We start from the raw sequence: 16,643 nt of genomic DNA on the forward strand, positions 1-16,643 counted from the left end.
AATGTAATAAGAGTATAAAGACAGAATTACAGTGGGTATATTCAAAACATTCACTTGGTTATATTTCTGTCTTAAAGTATATAACCCAGACTGAGAAGCATATTTACCTGATAGTAGATGTACGCAGCTCCAATCAGAATCAGACACACTCTGGAAAACATTGTTACTCTGGGGGGAAAACATGTCAGATGAGAATGACAATGAACTGCCTCACAAATACACAAACACATAAGATGTATCTGGATTCAGGGGCTGCATCTACATGTCATGTTGTGTAGAGCACAAAAGCCAAAATCAGATGTTCTGGTGTATAGAGACTTTCTGCGATCGTGTCACCAGCTTGTGCTGCCCTTGTTGCTGTTGCCCAGCAAAAGAGGTGAATTATTTAATTAGCCTACTATGTGGCAGCATTGTTCATACCAAAGACTTTGACCCTGACATGATTGTTCGTGCCAGACATATAATAATATTTCAGAAACTTTTTACTCAAAATGGAGAAAAAAACATTCAATGAGCAGCAGGTTTGTTAGCAGAAACACATTGTTGATGACAGATTCAGAGGTCGGACTGGTTGGAGCTAAAGATTATGGTAACTTTGATAACCACTCTTTACAACTGATGTGCAAACAAACATCTCAGAATGAACGTCTCCACCCTTAAGGAGGATGGACTGAAGTAGCATAAGACCAAGTCTGCTAAACTTAATATATATTTTTTCAATATAAACACCAGAGTTGACGATTGTTATTAGACATCATCTTCTTTAACAAGGTGTAGTCAGAAGATGTGTAGTCTTTCTGCTGTCATGATGTCAATGGGGAGCTTGTTCCATTTTGTTGAGTGGCTGGGTGTCCCTCGCAGTGAGGGAGCAACAAGCCGATTGGCAGATGCAGAGCGGAGTGGACGGGCTGGGGTGTAAGGTTTCACCATGTTCTGGATGTAGGCTGGGCCCGATCCATTCGCAGCACGGTATGCAAGAACTACTGTGTGAGGAGTGGTGTGAGTGAACTTAGGTTGGTTGAAGACCAGTTGAGCTGGTGCATTCTGGATGAGCTGCAGAGGTCGGATGGCACTAGCAGGCAGACCAGCCAGGAGGGAGTTACAATAGTCTAGGTTTGAGATGACAAGAGCCTGGACTAGAACCTGTGCCGCCTTCTGAGTGGAGGTGGTCAAGTCAACAGCGTCATTAACACCATGTTATTAGCCTAAATGTCCTCTGATATCCTCCTCGGAGCCGCGTTAACATATGCACTTACACATCCGGAAAACCGCACACACTCTAGGGCAGGGATTACCAAAGTGTGGTGGGTGCGCGAGCTGCCTCTAGGGGATGCGCGAGAGGAAAAATGTAATGGTGCTCTCTCCCCCTCCCTCTCCCTCTCTCTCTCTCTTGCTGCAGGCTGAGCCACCTGCGCTGCACTTGAAAATCCTCAAATGGATCATCTTTTTTATCCATATCTGTTTCTGAGCCTATGCATGTGCCACTCTTTGCTCTTTACGTGGTGGATCGTGTGTAACTTTATTGTAATTTGATCAGATTAATGGTGTTCTAATTTCCGTAACCGCTGTTATGACAGCATTTTTCCCCATGTTCTCTCATGATGGAAAAATCTGCCTCTGAGCCTGTGCGTGTGTCCTCGCCATCCTCTTTGCTCTTTAAAAGTGGCGGCTTGTGTAACTTTGTTGAAATTTATTGAAACTTTGTTGCAGTGTACTAGTTTCATTCGAATGTGAGAGCGCATTGTTGCGATCTCTTGATTATTTTGTTACGTGTGTTCTGATCATGTGTTCATGATTAAAGATGATGCATTTAATGCGGCTATAAATAGGCTCTGTTGCGCTTTTTTTTTTAAAGGTGTGGGGAATTGGGGGTGCGTGAAACCGGTCGGGATGTAGAAGGGGGTGCGTGGCCCTAAAAAGTTTGGGAACCGCTGCTCTAGGGCACAAGTGTGGTGCGCTTTCGTATGGCTACGTCCACCAGCATCGCCACTTCCAGTAGTTGACAATTAGGCTAAAAACACGGTGTAAATGTTTGTTTAATGTAGATGTTTCGAGGCGAATATGAATGTTTGGGCTTGTGGACACTTGGATAATGAGGAATTTTTGACCATCCTCACACATTACATCTGTACACCATTGTGAGAATAGAGCATAGAAAAGACAAAAGAACACATACTCTCTTCTCTACAAGCAATACCCAAGGTCAGGTTATCGATAAAGGGCCAACCAAGAGTACATTGTAGTATCTATGCTCATGGACTTGTATGATTTCAAATCAAATATGGCTTAAAAATTGTAATGACAAACATTGCAATACAATAAATACTTAATACAAAGGCTTGTTGTCAAATACTGAAGTTGTATAGATTTGTTGTTTACTTTCTCAACACCCTCCGATCTATATTTGATTTGATATTTGGTTTTTTTTATGCTCTTATAAGCAGCTTTCTGTGTTTCCTTACAAACTACGGGGAGCTCATATGCTGTAATCAGGGTTATTATTTGTATTGCTTTGCATTTGAGCTATGAACACAAACAAGGAGCTGGTGGTTTTCACTGCTTACTGTTCACTCCTGCCCACATATGGTTCAGGGCCTGCTGATGTGGTGCAGTCCATGCCCACCTCATTTTCATGGAGTTATTTTAGCCACTGTTAGGTTGTGGTTACTGAACAATGGACAACTTTTCCATTCAAGTGACTGCAACATGAGTCATAGGTCTGTTACTTTTTGCTACTATTTGAAATTCAAACATTGAATCAAACGTTGGGGTAAAAAACAAACCTGTACGAATGCAAAATATAGTCTAGAACAGAGGTCACTAACAGGCGGACCGCGGTCCGGGTCCGGACCCAGAAGCCGTCCCGTACGGACCCGGACCTACAGCCAAAACAGAAGGTTATGATTTAAAACCTGACGGGGCGCTTCTATTTGTAACCGGCGCAGCTTTTGTAGTCTTTACGGTAGTGGTTTAGCGGATGAGGAAACGCACAGACCAATTGCATGCGAGTTAAGCCATCCCACGTGATACCACTCAGCCAATCAAGTCTGTGCATTCCAGGCGGTAAACATTGCGACTCTACAGTGCGGACAGATGAGAGAGTTAGAGGCAAGTTACACATGAAAAGACGGTAGAAAGAAAAAGACAGATAGAGATACAGGTAGAGAAAACAAAGGGAGAGAAACAGAGGAGTGAGACGGAGAAAGGGAGAGAAACGGAGTGAGACGGAGAAAGTTGAGAAACAGAGGAGTGAGACGGAGAAAGGGAGAGAAACAGAGGAGTGAGACGGAGAAAGGGAGAGAAACAGAGGAGTGAGACGAAGAAAGGGAGAGAAACGGAGTGAGACGGAGAAAGGGAGAGAAACAGAGGAGTGAGACGAAGAAAGGGAGAGAAACGGAGTGAGACGGAGAAAGGGAGAGAAACAGAGGAGTGAGACGGAGAAAGGGAGAGAAACGGAGTGAGACGGAGAAAGTTGAGAAACAGAGGAGTGAGACGGAGAAAGGGAGAGAAACAGAGGAGTGAGACGGAGAAAGGGAGAGAAACAGAGGAGTGAGACGGAGAAAGGGAGAGAAACAGGAGTGAGACGGAGAAAGGGAGAGAAACAGAGGAGTGAGACGGAGAAAGGGAGAGAAACAGAAGTGAGGCGGAGAAAGGGAGAGAAACAGGAGTGAGACGGAGAAAGGGAGAGAAACAGACGAACAAAGTGGGGGAGTGGGATATAAGAGGGGAAGAAAGTGATTCTAAAACTGTTCAATTGTTAAGATGTGTTGAGATTTATTATCTGTAAAATTGGTTGAGACTTTTGAGTCAAGATGTGAAACAGAAAAAGGGAAATTCAAGCTTTTGCTCCCTTTATTTAATTTTTCTGAAGTTAAGCCCTTTATTTGAACATGCACAATTTTCCCATTTTATTTATTTTCTCTTATTTTGAAATGCAGCCCTACTTTTATTTAGTTAATGAGAGAACATTATACATATCTGCATATACAACTACTAGGCTACTTAAATATATATCACACTAAATAGTTAGACATTATGATCTTCCGGACCTTGGCTTCAAGAAATTTTCTCTAACTGGACCTCTTTAAATTTTAGTTGAATACCCCTGGTCTAGAAACACATTAGACTGTCTGAAGTGATCCAGCAGAGGGCGATCACAGTCAGCTCGACCGATTTCCTGCCCTCCTGTCCTATCAGTGAAGTCAGCACCATGCAACTGCCTTACTTTTCAATGGCAACAAATCTGCAGGCTCACCTGTTAACGTTCCACCCAAGCGAGACAGCGGAGGAGGAACCACAGACGAGCGTTCAACCTTGTCTGGTGAATGAATATACACTTGGCTGCTTGTATTTACACAAATACATACAGGGTCATCCAATGTCCCTTAAAATTATGGGAAAATATCACACTTAATAATAATAATGATAATTATATGTAACATAATATTATTACATTTTTACTATATTATTATTTTAATTTAATTTGAATTAAATTATAATAATACGTCATTTATATGATATTCAAATCATATGTAAAGCTTGACCCTTATTGTTGACACTGCTAGAGGTGTTGATGCTTTCTTTATACACTGTTATTTTTGAATTACAAGATAACAACATCATTAGCTTTACATACGTCACAGAAGTCAAGTTTCAAGATCAGAAGTTATAATACGTCTCAGCTCTTATTTACTCAATTTACTGTATTTCATTTAATTACACATTACCTCAGTTTTCAATTTCCAGGACCAAAAGATTTTCACAGCCCTAGAAAAACTTTCTTCAGAACCAGCTCTCCAATTAAAATGAATCACTAAATTACTTACTCTAAATCTGCAAAGACGGTCACTAAGTCTCTTCTCCAATAAAGGTTACCTCAATCTGATCACTGAAACTGCTTAGTTCTCTGTTGTTTGGTTGCTGGAACAAAACTAGTATGCTCAATTTTTCGCTTTCTAAGGAAAAGGATTTCGGTTTTGACTTGACCACAAGGTGAGGGCTTTACATGCAGAAACTAGAATGACCTGTAGACCCGCCATGGCCCGACAGTCCCCTTAAATTCAGTCAAGTTCCACCAAATTGCACACACTCAGTTCCATAAATGCGCCTGATTTTTCCCCCCCATCGAGATCAATGAATTATTCCCTGGGAAAAGAGTATAAAAAGTTGAAAAACACCCTCTTGCAATGTTAAAGAAAGAAAAAAGCCTGAATCTCCCCCCTGATTCAAATCTGCACCAAACTTTATTGGCTTCTTCCTTGACCCATACCACACCCTTTTCTCATGGAAATCATGTATTCTGTGTAAAATTGCTTACAAACAAACAGGACAGGTAAACATAACCTCTTTAGCGGAGGTAACAAAAATGGGGATGACAGGAATTAAGGATATGGTTGTTAAAAAACTTTTAAAAATCCTGCCTGACATGATTTCATGGTGTTGCATTAGTATCTTAATTCTCTCTGGTTCAAATAATTAATAGGTTCTGTTCAGATCGCAAAACACAGAGATGAAAAGCTCTTACCTTGGCTTTACACAGAAGATTAACACATCTTTGCTGAAATTAGCAAACAAAAATCCAACTGTGCTTCATGGCAAACAGGTGCACACCAATATTGGAGTGAAGGTAAGTGGGCACATAGATCAGAGGGGCTGGGTTAGACTGGACAGTGTGTGTGCATGTGTGCGCGTTTTGGGGTGGGGCTACAGTATGTTATGGGAAAGAATGATGACCAGGCTTTGTGTTCAAAGACCATTTGCATTGATGGCATGTCTCCACGTCAGCTGGAGCAGTCAGCACATGCACAGAGCCTCTTAATTTCCATGGATATTTGTTTAATCAAATCGAGTGCTCTGCTTCAGGCGGTCAGACAGCAGATGCCTGTCGCATGTAACCAGTCCCGTTCAGTGCTGACCCCACAGGATGAGGATCCTTGACCATCACGATGAACTCACTAAAGATTTTCTGATTTGCAGCCATTACAGGATCAGTTGAAAATGTCAAAATATAATGACAGACCTGCTTCTGCAATGTTTTTCCTTTCGATACATTTTGATAATACATGGTTTTCATCTCGTCATTATGACTTTTAATAGTTTAAGCATAAGGTTGCAACATACAACCCCAAATCAGAAAAAATTGGGACGGTATGTTACACTTAAAATTAAAAGCACATTATTTGATGTTTGACCTCATAAATTGTATTGTTTTTTCAAAATAAACACTTTTGTAACATAATTAAAAAAAAATTTGGACGGTAAAGCATTTACCACTTTGTAATGTTGCAATCCTTTACACAACACTTTAAAGACGTTTAGGGACTTAAGACACCAAGTGATGAAGCGTTTCAGGTGTCATTTAGTCCCATTCTTCCTGCAAACAAGTCTTAAGGTGTGCAACAGTAGGGTTGCAATATGCATGGATGTCTCTGGAAAAGATGTCGTCTTGAAGGCAGCAAATGCTGCTCCAAAATCTCTAAGCACTTTCAGAGAAAGTGTAAAAACATTTGCAAAGGGAACTGACACAACCCGATACCATGACAGACACTGGCTTTTGGACTTGTTGCTGGTAAGTCAACAACCAGCCTCACCATTGTTCATGGTCCTTTTCATCTTTGGTCTGGAGTACACAGCGTCCATTTCTTCCAAAAAAGACCTGAAATACTGACTCGTCTGACCACAATACACGTTTCCACTGTGTTATGGTCCATCCCAGATGCCTTCGAGCACAGAGAAGTCGACGGCACTTCTGCACACGGTTTACATAAGGCTTCCTTTTGGCACAGTAAAGTTTTAACTGGCATTTGTGGATGTAACTATGTATTGTAGCGCTTGACAAAGGTTTGCCAAAGTAATCCTGAGCCCATGTGGTTATATTGGTTATAGATAAATGACGGTTCTTGATGCTGTGTCATCTGAGGGATCAGAGAGCACAGTTAGTCAGCTTAGGCTTAGCGCCCTTGCTCTTTATGCACTGAAATTCCCTCCAGATTCCTTGAATCTTTTAATGATGTTATGCACTGTAGAGGAGGAAATATCCAAATCCCTTCCTATCCTTCTTTGAGGAACACTGTTTTTAAAAATGCCAATAATTTTCTCACACATTTGTTGGCAAACTGGCGATCCTCGGCCCATCTTTGCTCCTGAAGAGCCAGCCCTTTCCTGGATGCTGCTTTTGTACCAAATCATGATTACAATCACCTGTTGACATCACCTATTTCAAATCACTTCATTTTTTAATCATTCTACCTCGTTACTTGCCCTAAATTGCCCTTGTCCCAACTTTTATGGGAATGTGTTGCAGGCCTGAATGGCAGGAATGGATATATATTTACAAATAAAATGAAGTTATCTTATCTTATGTTCATACTGTCTGCTATGCAATACAAGTCAAATTAAATTTAGAAATCACCGCTTTCTTTTTTTATCAACATCCCAATGTTTTCTGAGTTGGGGTTGTAAAATGTGAAAGGGAGTGAGTCTTAATGTACTGTATGATCAGTGGTGTAAAGTAACTAAATATTTGTACTGTACTTGAATACAATTTAGAGCTACACGAACTTCACCTGAGAAATTAGATTTCATGTAAAGTTATACTTTACAAAGATTCAAATTCAAAAATCTTTATTGTCATTATACTCAGGACAAATACAATTGTATAAGGCTTCTCTCACAAATCTATAGTGTACAAACATAGAGAAATATAAGCATGAAAAATAGCAGCAAATAACTTTATACAGAAGATAGAATAAGGCATATTTACAAATAGTACAAGCATTATTTGTTTTTTAAGTTGCAGTCCCTGTGTGGGCTGTGCATTGTGTGTTATTTTCAATCCCTGATGTGTGTCACAGTGCTTGATGTGTTTGTTATGTGCGTTCCACAAAAACAGAAAGCCAGAAGAGAAGAGAGGCGAGCCGCTGCGTCTGTATATGCTTTTACTCAGGATAATGCAATTTAAATTGTGGTCTTGCTATTTTTAGTTTAGCAAAAGATTTGTATACTCACCACTGTTCATGACAGGACATACAGAAAGTACTGAACAGGGTGGGGTTGTTGCAGCAACTTAAGTACAATGTTGTGAAAAATGTATTAATCTCTGACCACAAAACTGTGTAACAAAGAAAATTTCTCATGACTTCTCTTCTCATTTTAGCCATGCAACACAGAGGATCCAGTGTATGGAGAGCTGAGTATAGAAACTGAACGTTTTCTTTCTTTACTTTAGCAAACGAACACATGTTGTGTATTTGCAGAGACACAAAGATGATGTAATGATCCTTGCTTTGGCCTCTGCTACAGTCAGTTGTGTCTGTAAGTGTTTTACTATTTTATTCCCACTGTAAACTGTTCAATAGAACAGTCATGACTTTCATATGAAAAAAACTCTTTAGACATTTTAAAGCAGCCCCCATGAAGAAGTTAAATTTCAAGACTGACTACTGTAACAGGCTTATACCTAAAATAATTGATAATAGTTGCATTCTGAGCACAGTAACAATTCCTATGTGTAATTGTTGCTCTTCATTGTTAACCCTGTTGGGAAAAATGACAATAACAGGCTTTGCACATGACTCCACAGGCTCATTAGGTTAGGTTTTTGTATATTTTGAACATCTTACAACATAAAACATATGTGTAAGTAAGAAAAAAAGGCACTGGAAGTGCATACTTATGGAGTGCTACACCCTTTTTTCATATTTCGTGAAAACATTTTGTGAAATGCCACAGTATTCCCACTTTCCTCATAGACAGCTCAAACTCAATAAGTAAAAATAAACATGTATGACACAGCGAGGGCAGATAAACAAAATTTAAGCAAATAAAGTTATTTACATATCCTATTCTGTCTTACTGTGCTACTTCCCCATCACAATTAAATTCAAATTTATAAAATGTTGGACATGTTTTCATATTGCCATCACAGCCGTTCCATACAGTAACACCCTTGGTTGCAATACAATGATTTTAAGTATTTGTCCTCACTGATTGTTTCTTTAACATATAAATTCTTCTAAATTTTTGTCTTTCATTTGAAACTGCAGCTGGATACCACTGGGTAATCACTTTTTTGTGTTTTGCTTCATTCATGATTTGACTGGTTTTGACGTCAATGAAGTCTTTAATCTTATGTTTTAGTTTTATAAAGTGTGGCTTGGTTTTGTTGTTGTTGTCTTCTTTGAAAAGAGAAGATTGTCTATTAAGTATTTTCCCACTCGTCCACATAGTAGTTTATATATGGGAGTATGAAGGAACAGCATAGGGTATATAATGAGGAATAATTTATTAAATCGTTGACTATATATTGCTATTGACTTGAATAGTTTAGGTAGTTATTGAAGGAAGTAATTTACTAATATATTCTCAAAAACTACAAATCCACAAATCACAATCACATGCTAAAACCAGAGACATGTAATATACCAGAGTGCAAAAGAATGTGCCGGACTGACACAGAAGGTTAGATGGGGTTTTAAACGGTTTAATTCTAATTACACAGAACTTTTCTTTACTGACAAACACATCATTTATTTAAGCTACACATAAGCTCTATTAGAAAAACAATTTTAAATATAAAAAATAAGGCACTGCGGTTGTATGCCTCTGACAACAATTTAAGTCAACATAGATCTTTTCTTCATTCACTTCCATCCATATAAGGTCACCGTGACCTTTGTCCACTGATATCTAATCAGTTCATCTTTGAGTCTAAGTGACAACTGGTCAAGTGTAGAAGAAATTTCCTCATGGGGGCCTTGAGATATCACATTCAAGATGGCAAAAACATGCTTCGAGAACCCACCGTGACACTGACCTTTGACCACCAAATTTTAACCAAGTAATCCTTCAGTCCAAGTGAATGTTTTTGCCAGATGTAATGAAATTCCCTTTGGGCATGCCTGATATATCGTATTCACAACAAAGTTGACCTTCGAACATGAAAAGATCTTATCACCTCATCTTTGAATCAAAGTGAATGTTTGCTGATCTTGAGATATCACTTTAGGGAAAACAATAAAATACTATGCAAGGCCACCTTCACTTTTGGCTACAAAAACAAGTTAATTCATTCTGGAGATATTGCTTTCATAAGGCAAAGAAATATGCTTTGTGACTGTGTCACTGTCACCTTGATCTTTGACCAAAATTGAATCAATTCATCCTCGAGTCCAAGTGAATATTTATACCAACTTTAGAGAAATTTCCTTAAGGATTCTGGAGATATCATAAGAATGGGAGACGGCAAACAGCCCCATAATGACGTGGAGGCATACAAATATTACTTATTACACTGTCAAATGCATTATATAAAAACACGGGTAGTGTGACTTTTATACTCTGTGCCAGTCATTGTTGCCTGTGGTTCTGCAGGAGACTTACTTTACATAAATGAAGTGACTCTCAATGGGCTTCTTTGTTATTTCCACTGTGCTGCTTTGTTTTTCACTCCCAGGCAAAAACAATAAAGGCAAAATAACTGAAATGTTTACTTCTGCAATTTCAGTACTAAGAATTCAAATTCCTGAAATACAATTGAAAGAACAGGATTAATGGAGCTTTGATAAAGTTGAACATTTCTGTATCATTTGTTCGTCACCATGTCACCCACTACTACCCTCTAAAACTGTGATCTTGCGACTTTTTCAGTTTTATGTTGCAGTGGACGACTGCAAAAAAACCACACTGAATATCAAGTAGCATTTGTTGTGTATGTCACACACACACACACACACACACACACACACACACACACACACACACACACACACACACACACCAAAATTATCAACCCTAACCTGTGAGTGATTCCTGGTGCTCCATTTACCTGATACTAAGACAACTTGCCACCCCTTAAGTAAACAAGTTCACTGATCTGTGTAACACAATTTTGCCTTGTGTAACTGATTTGATTGGCAAACCATAACAAACCATTTTGCATCTACTTTGTGGACATTTGATTGTTTATTACACACACACACACACACGCACACACGCACACGCACACACACACACACACACACACACACACACACACACACACACAGCCATGTCTTGAAGAGTTCTGATGTCATTGACTTAATTTCTTAGTTACTTAATCTAACCCTGTACCATTACCACTACTTGCCAAATCCTAATCTTACACAAACCTTGATGTGTGTCTTCACCATAGAATGTAAATCACTACATTCAATGGGGACCTGACCAGTTCACATAATGTGACTGTGTAAACAAGACAAAATATATTAAATAACAAAAGAAAAGAAAAACATGATCATTCATACGATCAAATCATTCATACAATACCATTTATATTTTACATTAACAAAAAGTATGTAATACTAAATAAATCGTTTATGCTAATTGCATCAGTGTTGTTGTGAGCAATGCTTTGACTAAATGAAAATCTTCAAATTATGATTTAAATAAACATTTGATCATCTTTCCTTGTTTGTTGCTGCAATGAAGAAAAGAAAATTGTGTAATAGTTGGTTTTCCAAAGCCGATCATCACGTGTTGATGAAGGAGTGCGATGCACCCGATTCATTAGATGACACGTTGTAACCATCTGGAAAAACATTCACAAAACAACACAATTAGGTTTGCGGTTACAAAATAGGATGGATTTCAAACAGCATTTCTCGCAGTGGTGATTTGAGCTTTGGTGAGGTCAGCATGCTAAAATGCTCACATTATGTTGTCATGTTAACATGTCGACGCCTATGCTCATGTATTGTTTCAGCATCAAATATTTTTTGTGCTCCGGACGGATATTTTCCTTTTCTTTCTGGGAAAAAAATGCTCCCTAGGTAAGGTTTGATAATTCCTGGTTTAGACCAAAGTACTGGATTGACTGAACACCACAACCTGGGTAATAAAACAACTAAACCAGTGTTTTGAAAGCATCTGTCTTTCTGTCTAAACTGTTGCTTTACCTCTTCCTCTTCTCCAGTTGCGGAAAATGCCCAGTCCGTTTGATGATGACGTTCCACCGCTGGTGCTCTAAAATAAGAATAAGATTATACTTGATTCACCACAATATTTAAAAAACAAACCCTGATTCTCCCAAACAAAAAACAAATCAATGTGATTTAGAAGCATGTTCTTACCCGTGTCCCACTTCTGGATGTCTGTGACATCAATGCTATTTCTGTCCGCACCTGAAAAGATAATCCTCAAAAATAAGCACATACAACTTTTTTAAAAGGTCATTAATGGCCAAATTCAGCTAACTTGAATTCCATTGGCCCATATTAATGACCTGCTGAGCAGATTTATTTTGTGTTGGGTACGAGTGGCGGTCCACTCCAGCCCACTTTGGTCACTGGATATTATTTAGTTATCTTTCATGCCCAATAGGTCTACCAGTGGACCAAATATTCCAACCACAGCAAGACATCAAAATGAGCCCAATTCTGCAGGACAATCTACAACCTGTCCTGGGAAACTACAAGAGCAAGTATGATTGTTTCAGAAAATTCAAAGTTAATTTTAATAACAGACAAACTTGACTAAAATGTGGAAGTTTGATATAAGCTAATGAAATAGTTAAATATTGTGGCAGTTTTTATTAGTTTGGCAGAAAAATGCATAATCAAAAAGCAAATAATCTGTTAGCCAATTAACAATCTACAATTTAGCACTGATTAGTTTCATTGTTTTCCTCTAATTGTACGGACAGTAGATCAATTATTGCTGTCGTTTTGTATATCCTCTCTAAAAACCAAGGCTACTGGCAAGCTCCTTGTGTTTTCTTTTTAAATGCACCCTAACTTTACCAAAGAGATTAAAACCAGAAAATGTCTTTATCTGTAAAATTACAACGGCTGCTCTAGCAATATCTGAGAATTAGTTTCATTACTTATTGTCACTAGATTTTAGATACTGCATTATATTCATATATTAAACCTTAGGAATTCAATGTTAAAGATGTTAAAATGTTGATTGTATTTCAGAATGGATTTTGCCTTCAATTATCCAAACTTAGATTTTTATGTCAAACTTACCTTTTTGTCCAACAGTGTTCCAAACAACAATATGAAGAAACCCTTCATAAAGACAAAAAGTGGTATCAGGTAAGAGCATGATTAAGAAGCCGTAAAATAACTGAAATGGTATGTTCACAAAAACGCGGCACAAATTGAATGAATTTCATTAAAACTCAGAGATGCATCTAGACGCACATTTGGAGCCCTTTACGTTCGAGTTGAAATATTTGAACTCAGGCGTCAAATTCGTGAGACACGATGTCATGTCATCCTATTAGCGGACTCAGTCCTGGCACTGACCTAAGCTAGAGAGTGATCAGAGCAGTCACTGCTCAGCCTCAGGGAGTGCTGGAAAGCTCCAGTAGGAGGCGGTGACAGTCCCCGAGCTGTGTGCTGTACCGGGTGGGCTAATGGACCCACACACAACGGCACTGATTTCCCCGGCATTTCAACAAATGTCCAACACTGCAACGCTTCAGATAGTAGTCATCCTCTCTCCCCTAATAGAACAGGCTAATACTCCCCCTTTGTGTTGATTAAATCTGGATTAAACAGAAATTATCCCTCAGCACGTTTAGGACGTCGCAAAAATTTGTGCCTTGTTTCGGAGTGAACACACCATAAGAGTATTAGCAAACACTATGATTTTACCTGCAGTGAATTGAAGAATGCAAATGCAACATGGATTCCTATATTGTGTGGGTCAGTCATAGTTCCAACTCCCAGACCCCAAGTTAATCCAAAAAATGGTGTGAGGAAGGCCAAAGTCCGAGCGATAACCACAAGAGCGTTCCTCTCTGCGGCCTGTGCAGCATCTACCACTGCCCTTCTCCTCAACATTTTGTACAACACCAAAAACAGGATGCCCAGGTTTATTACCACTATAATCAGTGCAGGGATCACAAATGCCAGTAGAGCCATGGACTGATTCCAGTTGAGCCAGCAGACCCCAGTTTCTCTGATGTAGGTGTTTGCGGGTGCAGTTACAGCTATGGTTATGATTGCAATGATGAGGGGTGCCCCATAGCCTAAACAGAATCCGATAGCCAACAAAGAACGCTTCGACAAATCCCCACCAAACACACTGACTGTGCGGTAGAGCAAAAGCAGAGCTGAGGCTAACATCCAGAAAAACAGGGCTAGGTAGAAAAAATGGATGAAAAAGGTGGCCGCAGTGCATGCTGGTTGGTTTTTCACCTCTGCATCTGAGATGGCTGCTGCAATAATAAACCAAATGTTTGCAATCAGGAGGGACAAAGCAATGTTAACAATGGACACATGACGCAAGTAGGAGGTGGTGCTCTTTCGAATTTTTCTCCATATGACAGCTTCAATGATGAGGCATATAACCAAGGAGGCCATGGATATGCCAACTCCAATATAGGTTATATAATCCAACAGAGGGAAATCAGGAACAGAGGGCGACATAAGGATGGAGAAGGAGGTCAGATGGTTGCATGTGCAGGTGACGGTGTTGTTAACGTTGAATGTCAAATTGCAGCCCTCGTCGTCCCATCCTCCCAGGCCATCGAAGAGGCTGAAGTTCCAGAAAACACACTGTGGGTTCCCCAGAGTATTGTTGATGATATCAAAGGCAAAGGAAATATTATTGACGGTGCCAACGGACTGGACAAGCACGACCTTCCCATTGATGACATTGAGGGTTGAATTGACTTCGTCTCTTGCTGGGAGCACGTTATCCATTGAGGAAAATGTTATCACAGTGATCGACTTATTTCCTCCATTAGCCTCTGGTATGTCTATCTCCACTGAAGAATTAAAGTCACCACTGAAGTTGTCTGTGAATGTGGTTTTGTTCAAGAGAATAGAAGGTGTAACAATATCAAAAGAGTTACTGTTAATGTTACTTGTTATAGTCTCAAGAGACTGCAAAAATAATGAGCTGGCAGTATTAGCTTTGCGGACGTTACGTTTTGCTACTGAGCTCTTTACAGTGGATTTGGTGTTTAGAAAGTCCCATTGTTGCCTTGACTCATCTGCAGTGAGGACATCTGCAGTGAATAGGATATCCTAGGAGAGAATTGAAAGGTAAGTGGACATTAGGTGATGTAAAAATACAGTATATATTTTGCATACATGTATTGTTTAGGTCATGTGTAGAGTATATCTCTGCAGCAGACCGCTTCACATACCTTCATTTCAGTTTCAGTTATCAAGATATTTAAAGATGATGTAGCTACATTATTGAATATTTTAACGATGGCATTAATGTTGGGCGATGATTCAACCACCTTCTCTTTGAACCGGAGAGTGACATTTCTGAGTTGTTTCAGGAATGCTGCCAGTGAATTATTAGTCAGGGACTGTGAGATGAAAAAGAAAAAGGGTTCAAATTAAAGTCAGTGCTGTATGTATACAATTTTTATTTACTGATAATTGGGTATAAGCTTTTATCCATTAACCTGACTCAAGGGCATGTGGGTATGACCAACTCAGTTTCTGCAGTGTTGTTTATTGCTGTCAGGTGGCACAGTGTGACACAATACAGAAGTGAAGCTAAAAATGTAATGATTGGGAGGTATACAGTATGAACTGTGGAATTAAAGTGAGCTTCATTCGTGGGCAATTCTCTCCACGGAGCAGGGGAGAAAAACCTAAAGGTGCCATTATGGAAAAGAAGTTCACCTTTTTTCATTCAACCTGTGAGTAAAGTAAGTAAACCAAGTTCAAGTTTGTTAAATTCTAATATCAGAGGTGACAAGTCTAGGTGATATCTTAGTTTCAAGGTCTTTTCATTTGTAAATCAGATAGATGCTGAGAAGCGGATTTATGTCTTCATTTCTTGTTGACTGGATTACTGTAATGCACTTTTCAGGGGCCTCCCAAAGAAAACATTAGAGACTAATTTAGAACTCTGTAGCTCCAAGAGGAGATAACACATTAGTGAAGTTCTAGCTGCTCTGCACTGGTTACCTGTAACACACAGGATTGACTTTAAGGTTCTCCTCCTTACATACAAGGCTCTGAATGGGCTCGGACCGAGTTACATAGCTGACACTCTAGTTGACGATGTCTCCTCTATAACTCTGAGATCATCTGCAGCAAATCTATCAGCAGTTCTCAACAACAGCAACAAGAAAATCAAAGATTCAGCTTTTGTAAATAATGCTCCAAATTTGTGGAACACACTGCCGCTAGATATCAGAGAAGCTAGTTCAGTGAATGTCCTCAAACTTCAAATAATAAAGACATTTGGGTGTTTGTGAGGGAGGACACTATGACACTATTCAGTATGCCTATTTTTATTCAAGAGTGGTCTTTAGTTTAAGAGCAGGATTGGTTTCAAGTTCCGATTTTGCCCCCTGCAATTACACTTGGATTATTTTGTGCAACAATGTCTATCAAAATCCTCCAACCAATTGACAAAATTGAATTCTCCAGCTCTTGTTGTGGGTGTGTTAGCCGTGGAGAGCGGGAGTACATGAACCCGGAATAAGTAAGAGAGCTAGATTACCGCAGACTGGTCAAGCAGCTCCTGAATTTCCTTTAGGATGCATTGTTCTTCTACAACTTTCCAGGTTCCATTTCCATGACACTCTGCTATCCTTTTCCCCACCTCAGTTGAATCACAAGCACCTTCAGCCCGGTCACCAGGATTTCCAACGCCAAACTCACTTTCATCGACACATATGAAGG

The 16,643-nt window shown here is 39.4% G+C and overlaps 1 protein-coding gene and 1 long non-coding RNA gene across 2 annotated transcripts in view; both read right to left on the reverse strand.

Annotated features, from left to right (window-relative positions):
* Positions 1–102: 102 nt before the first annotated feature.
* On the reverse strand, positions 103–5,849 carry LOC117758030. Its single transcript, XR_004613220.1, has 3 exons — positions 5,525–5,849; positions 4,256–4,318; positions 103–168 (listed from the first exon to the last, which is right to left on the reverse strand). It is a non-coding gene; the product is annotated as an uncharacterized LOC117758030 (long non-coding RNA).
* Positions 5,850–11,038: 5,189 nt separating this feature from the next.
* Positions 11,039–16,643, reverse strand: part of LOC117758832 (adhesion G protein-coupled receptor F5-like) — a 31,868-nt gene continuing 26,263 nt past the window's right edge. Inside the window, exons 28-34 of the mRNA XM_034580798.1 lie at positions 16,462–16,643; positions 15,140–15,310; positions 13,638–15,017; positions 13,005–13,046; positions 12,108–12,158; positions 11,934–12,000; positions 11,039–11,566 (exon numbers count right to left, since the gene is read on the reverse strand). Coding sequence (XP_034436689.1) covers positions 11,508–11,566; positions 11,934–12,000; positions 12,108–12,158; positions 13,005–13,046; positions 13,638–15,017; positions 15,140–15,310; positions 16,462–16,643 — 1,952 coding nt within the window. The 3' untranslated portion in view covers positions 11,039–11,507. The remainder of the gene's footprint in view (positions 11,567–11,933; positions 12,001–12,107; positions 12,159–13,004; positions 13,047–13,637; positions 15,018–15,139; positions 15,311–16,461) is intronic.

This window comes from Hippoglossus hippoglossus, chromosome 24 (assembly GCF_009819705.1).
Source record: "Hippoglossus hippoglossus isolate fHipHip1 chromosome 24, fHipHip1.pri, whole genome shotgun sequence".
NCBI classification, from domain to species: Eukaryota; Metazoa; Chordata; class Actinopteri; order Pleuronectiformes; family Pleuronectidae; genus Hippoglossus; species Hippoglossus hippoglossus.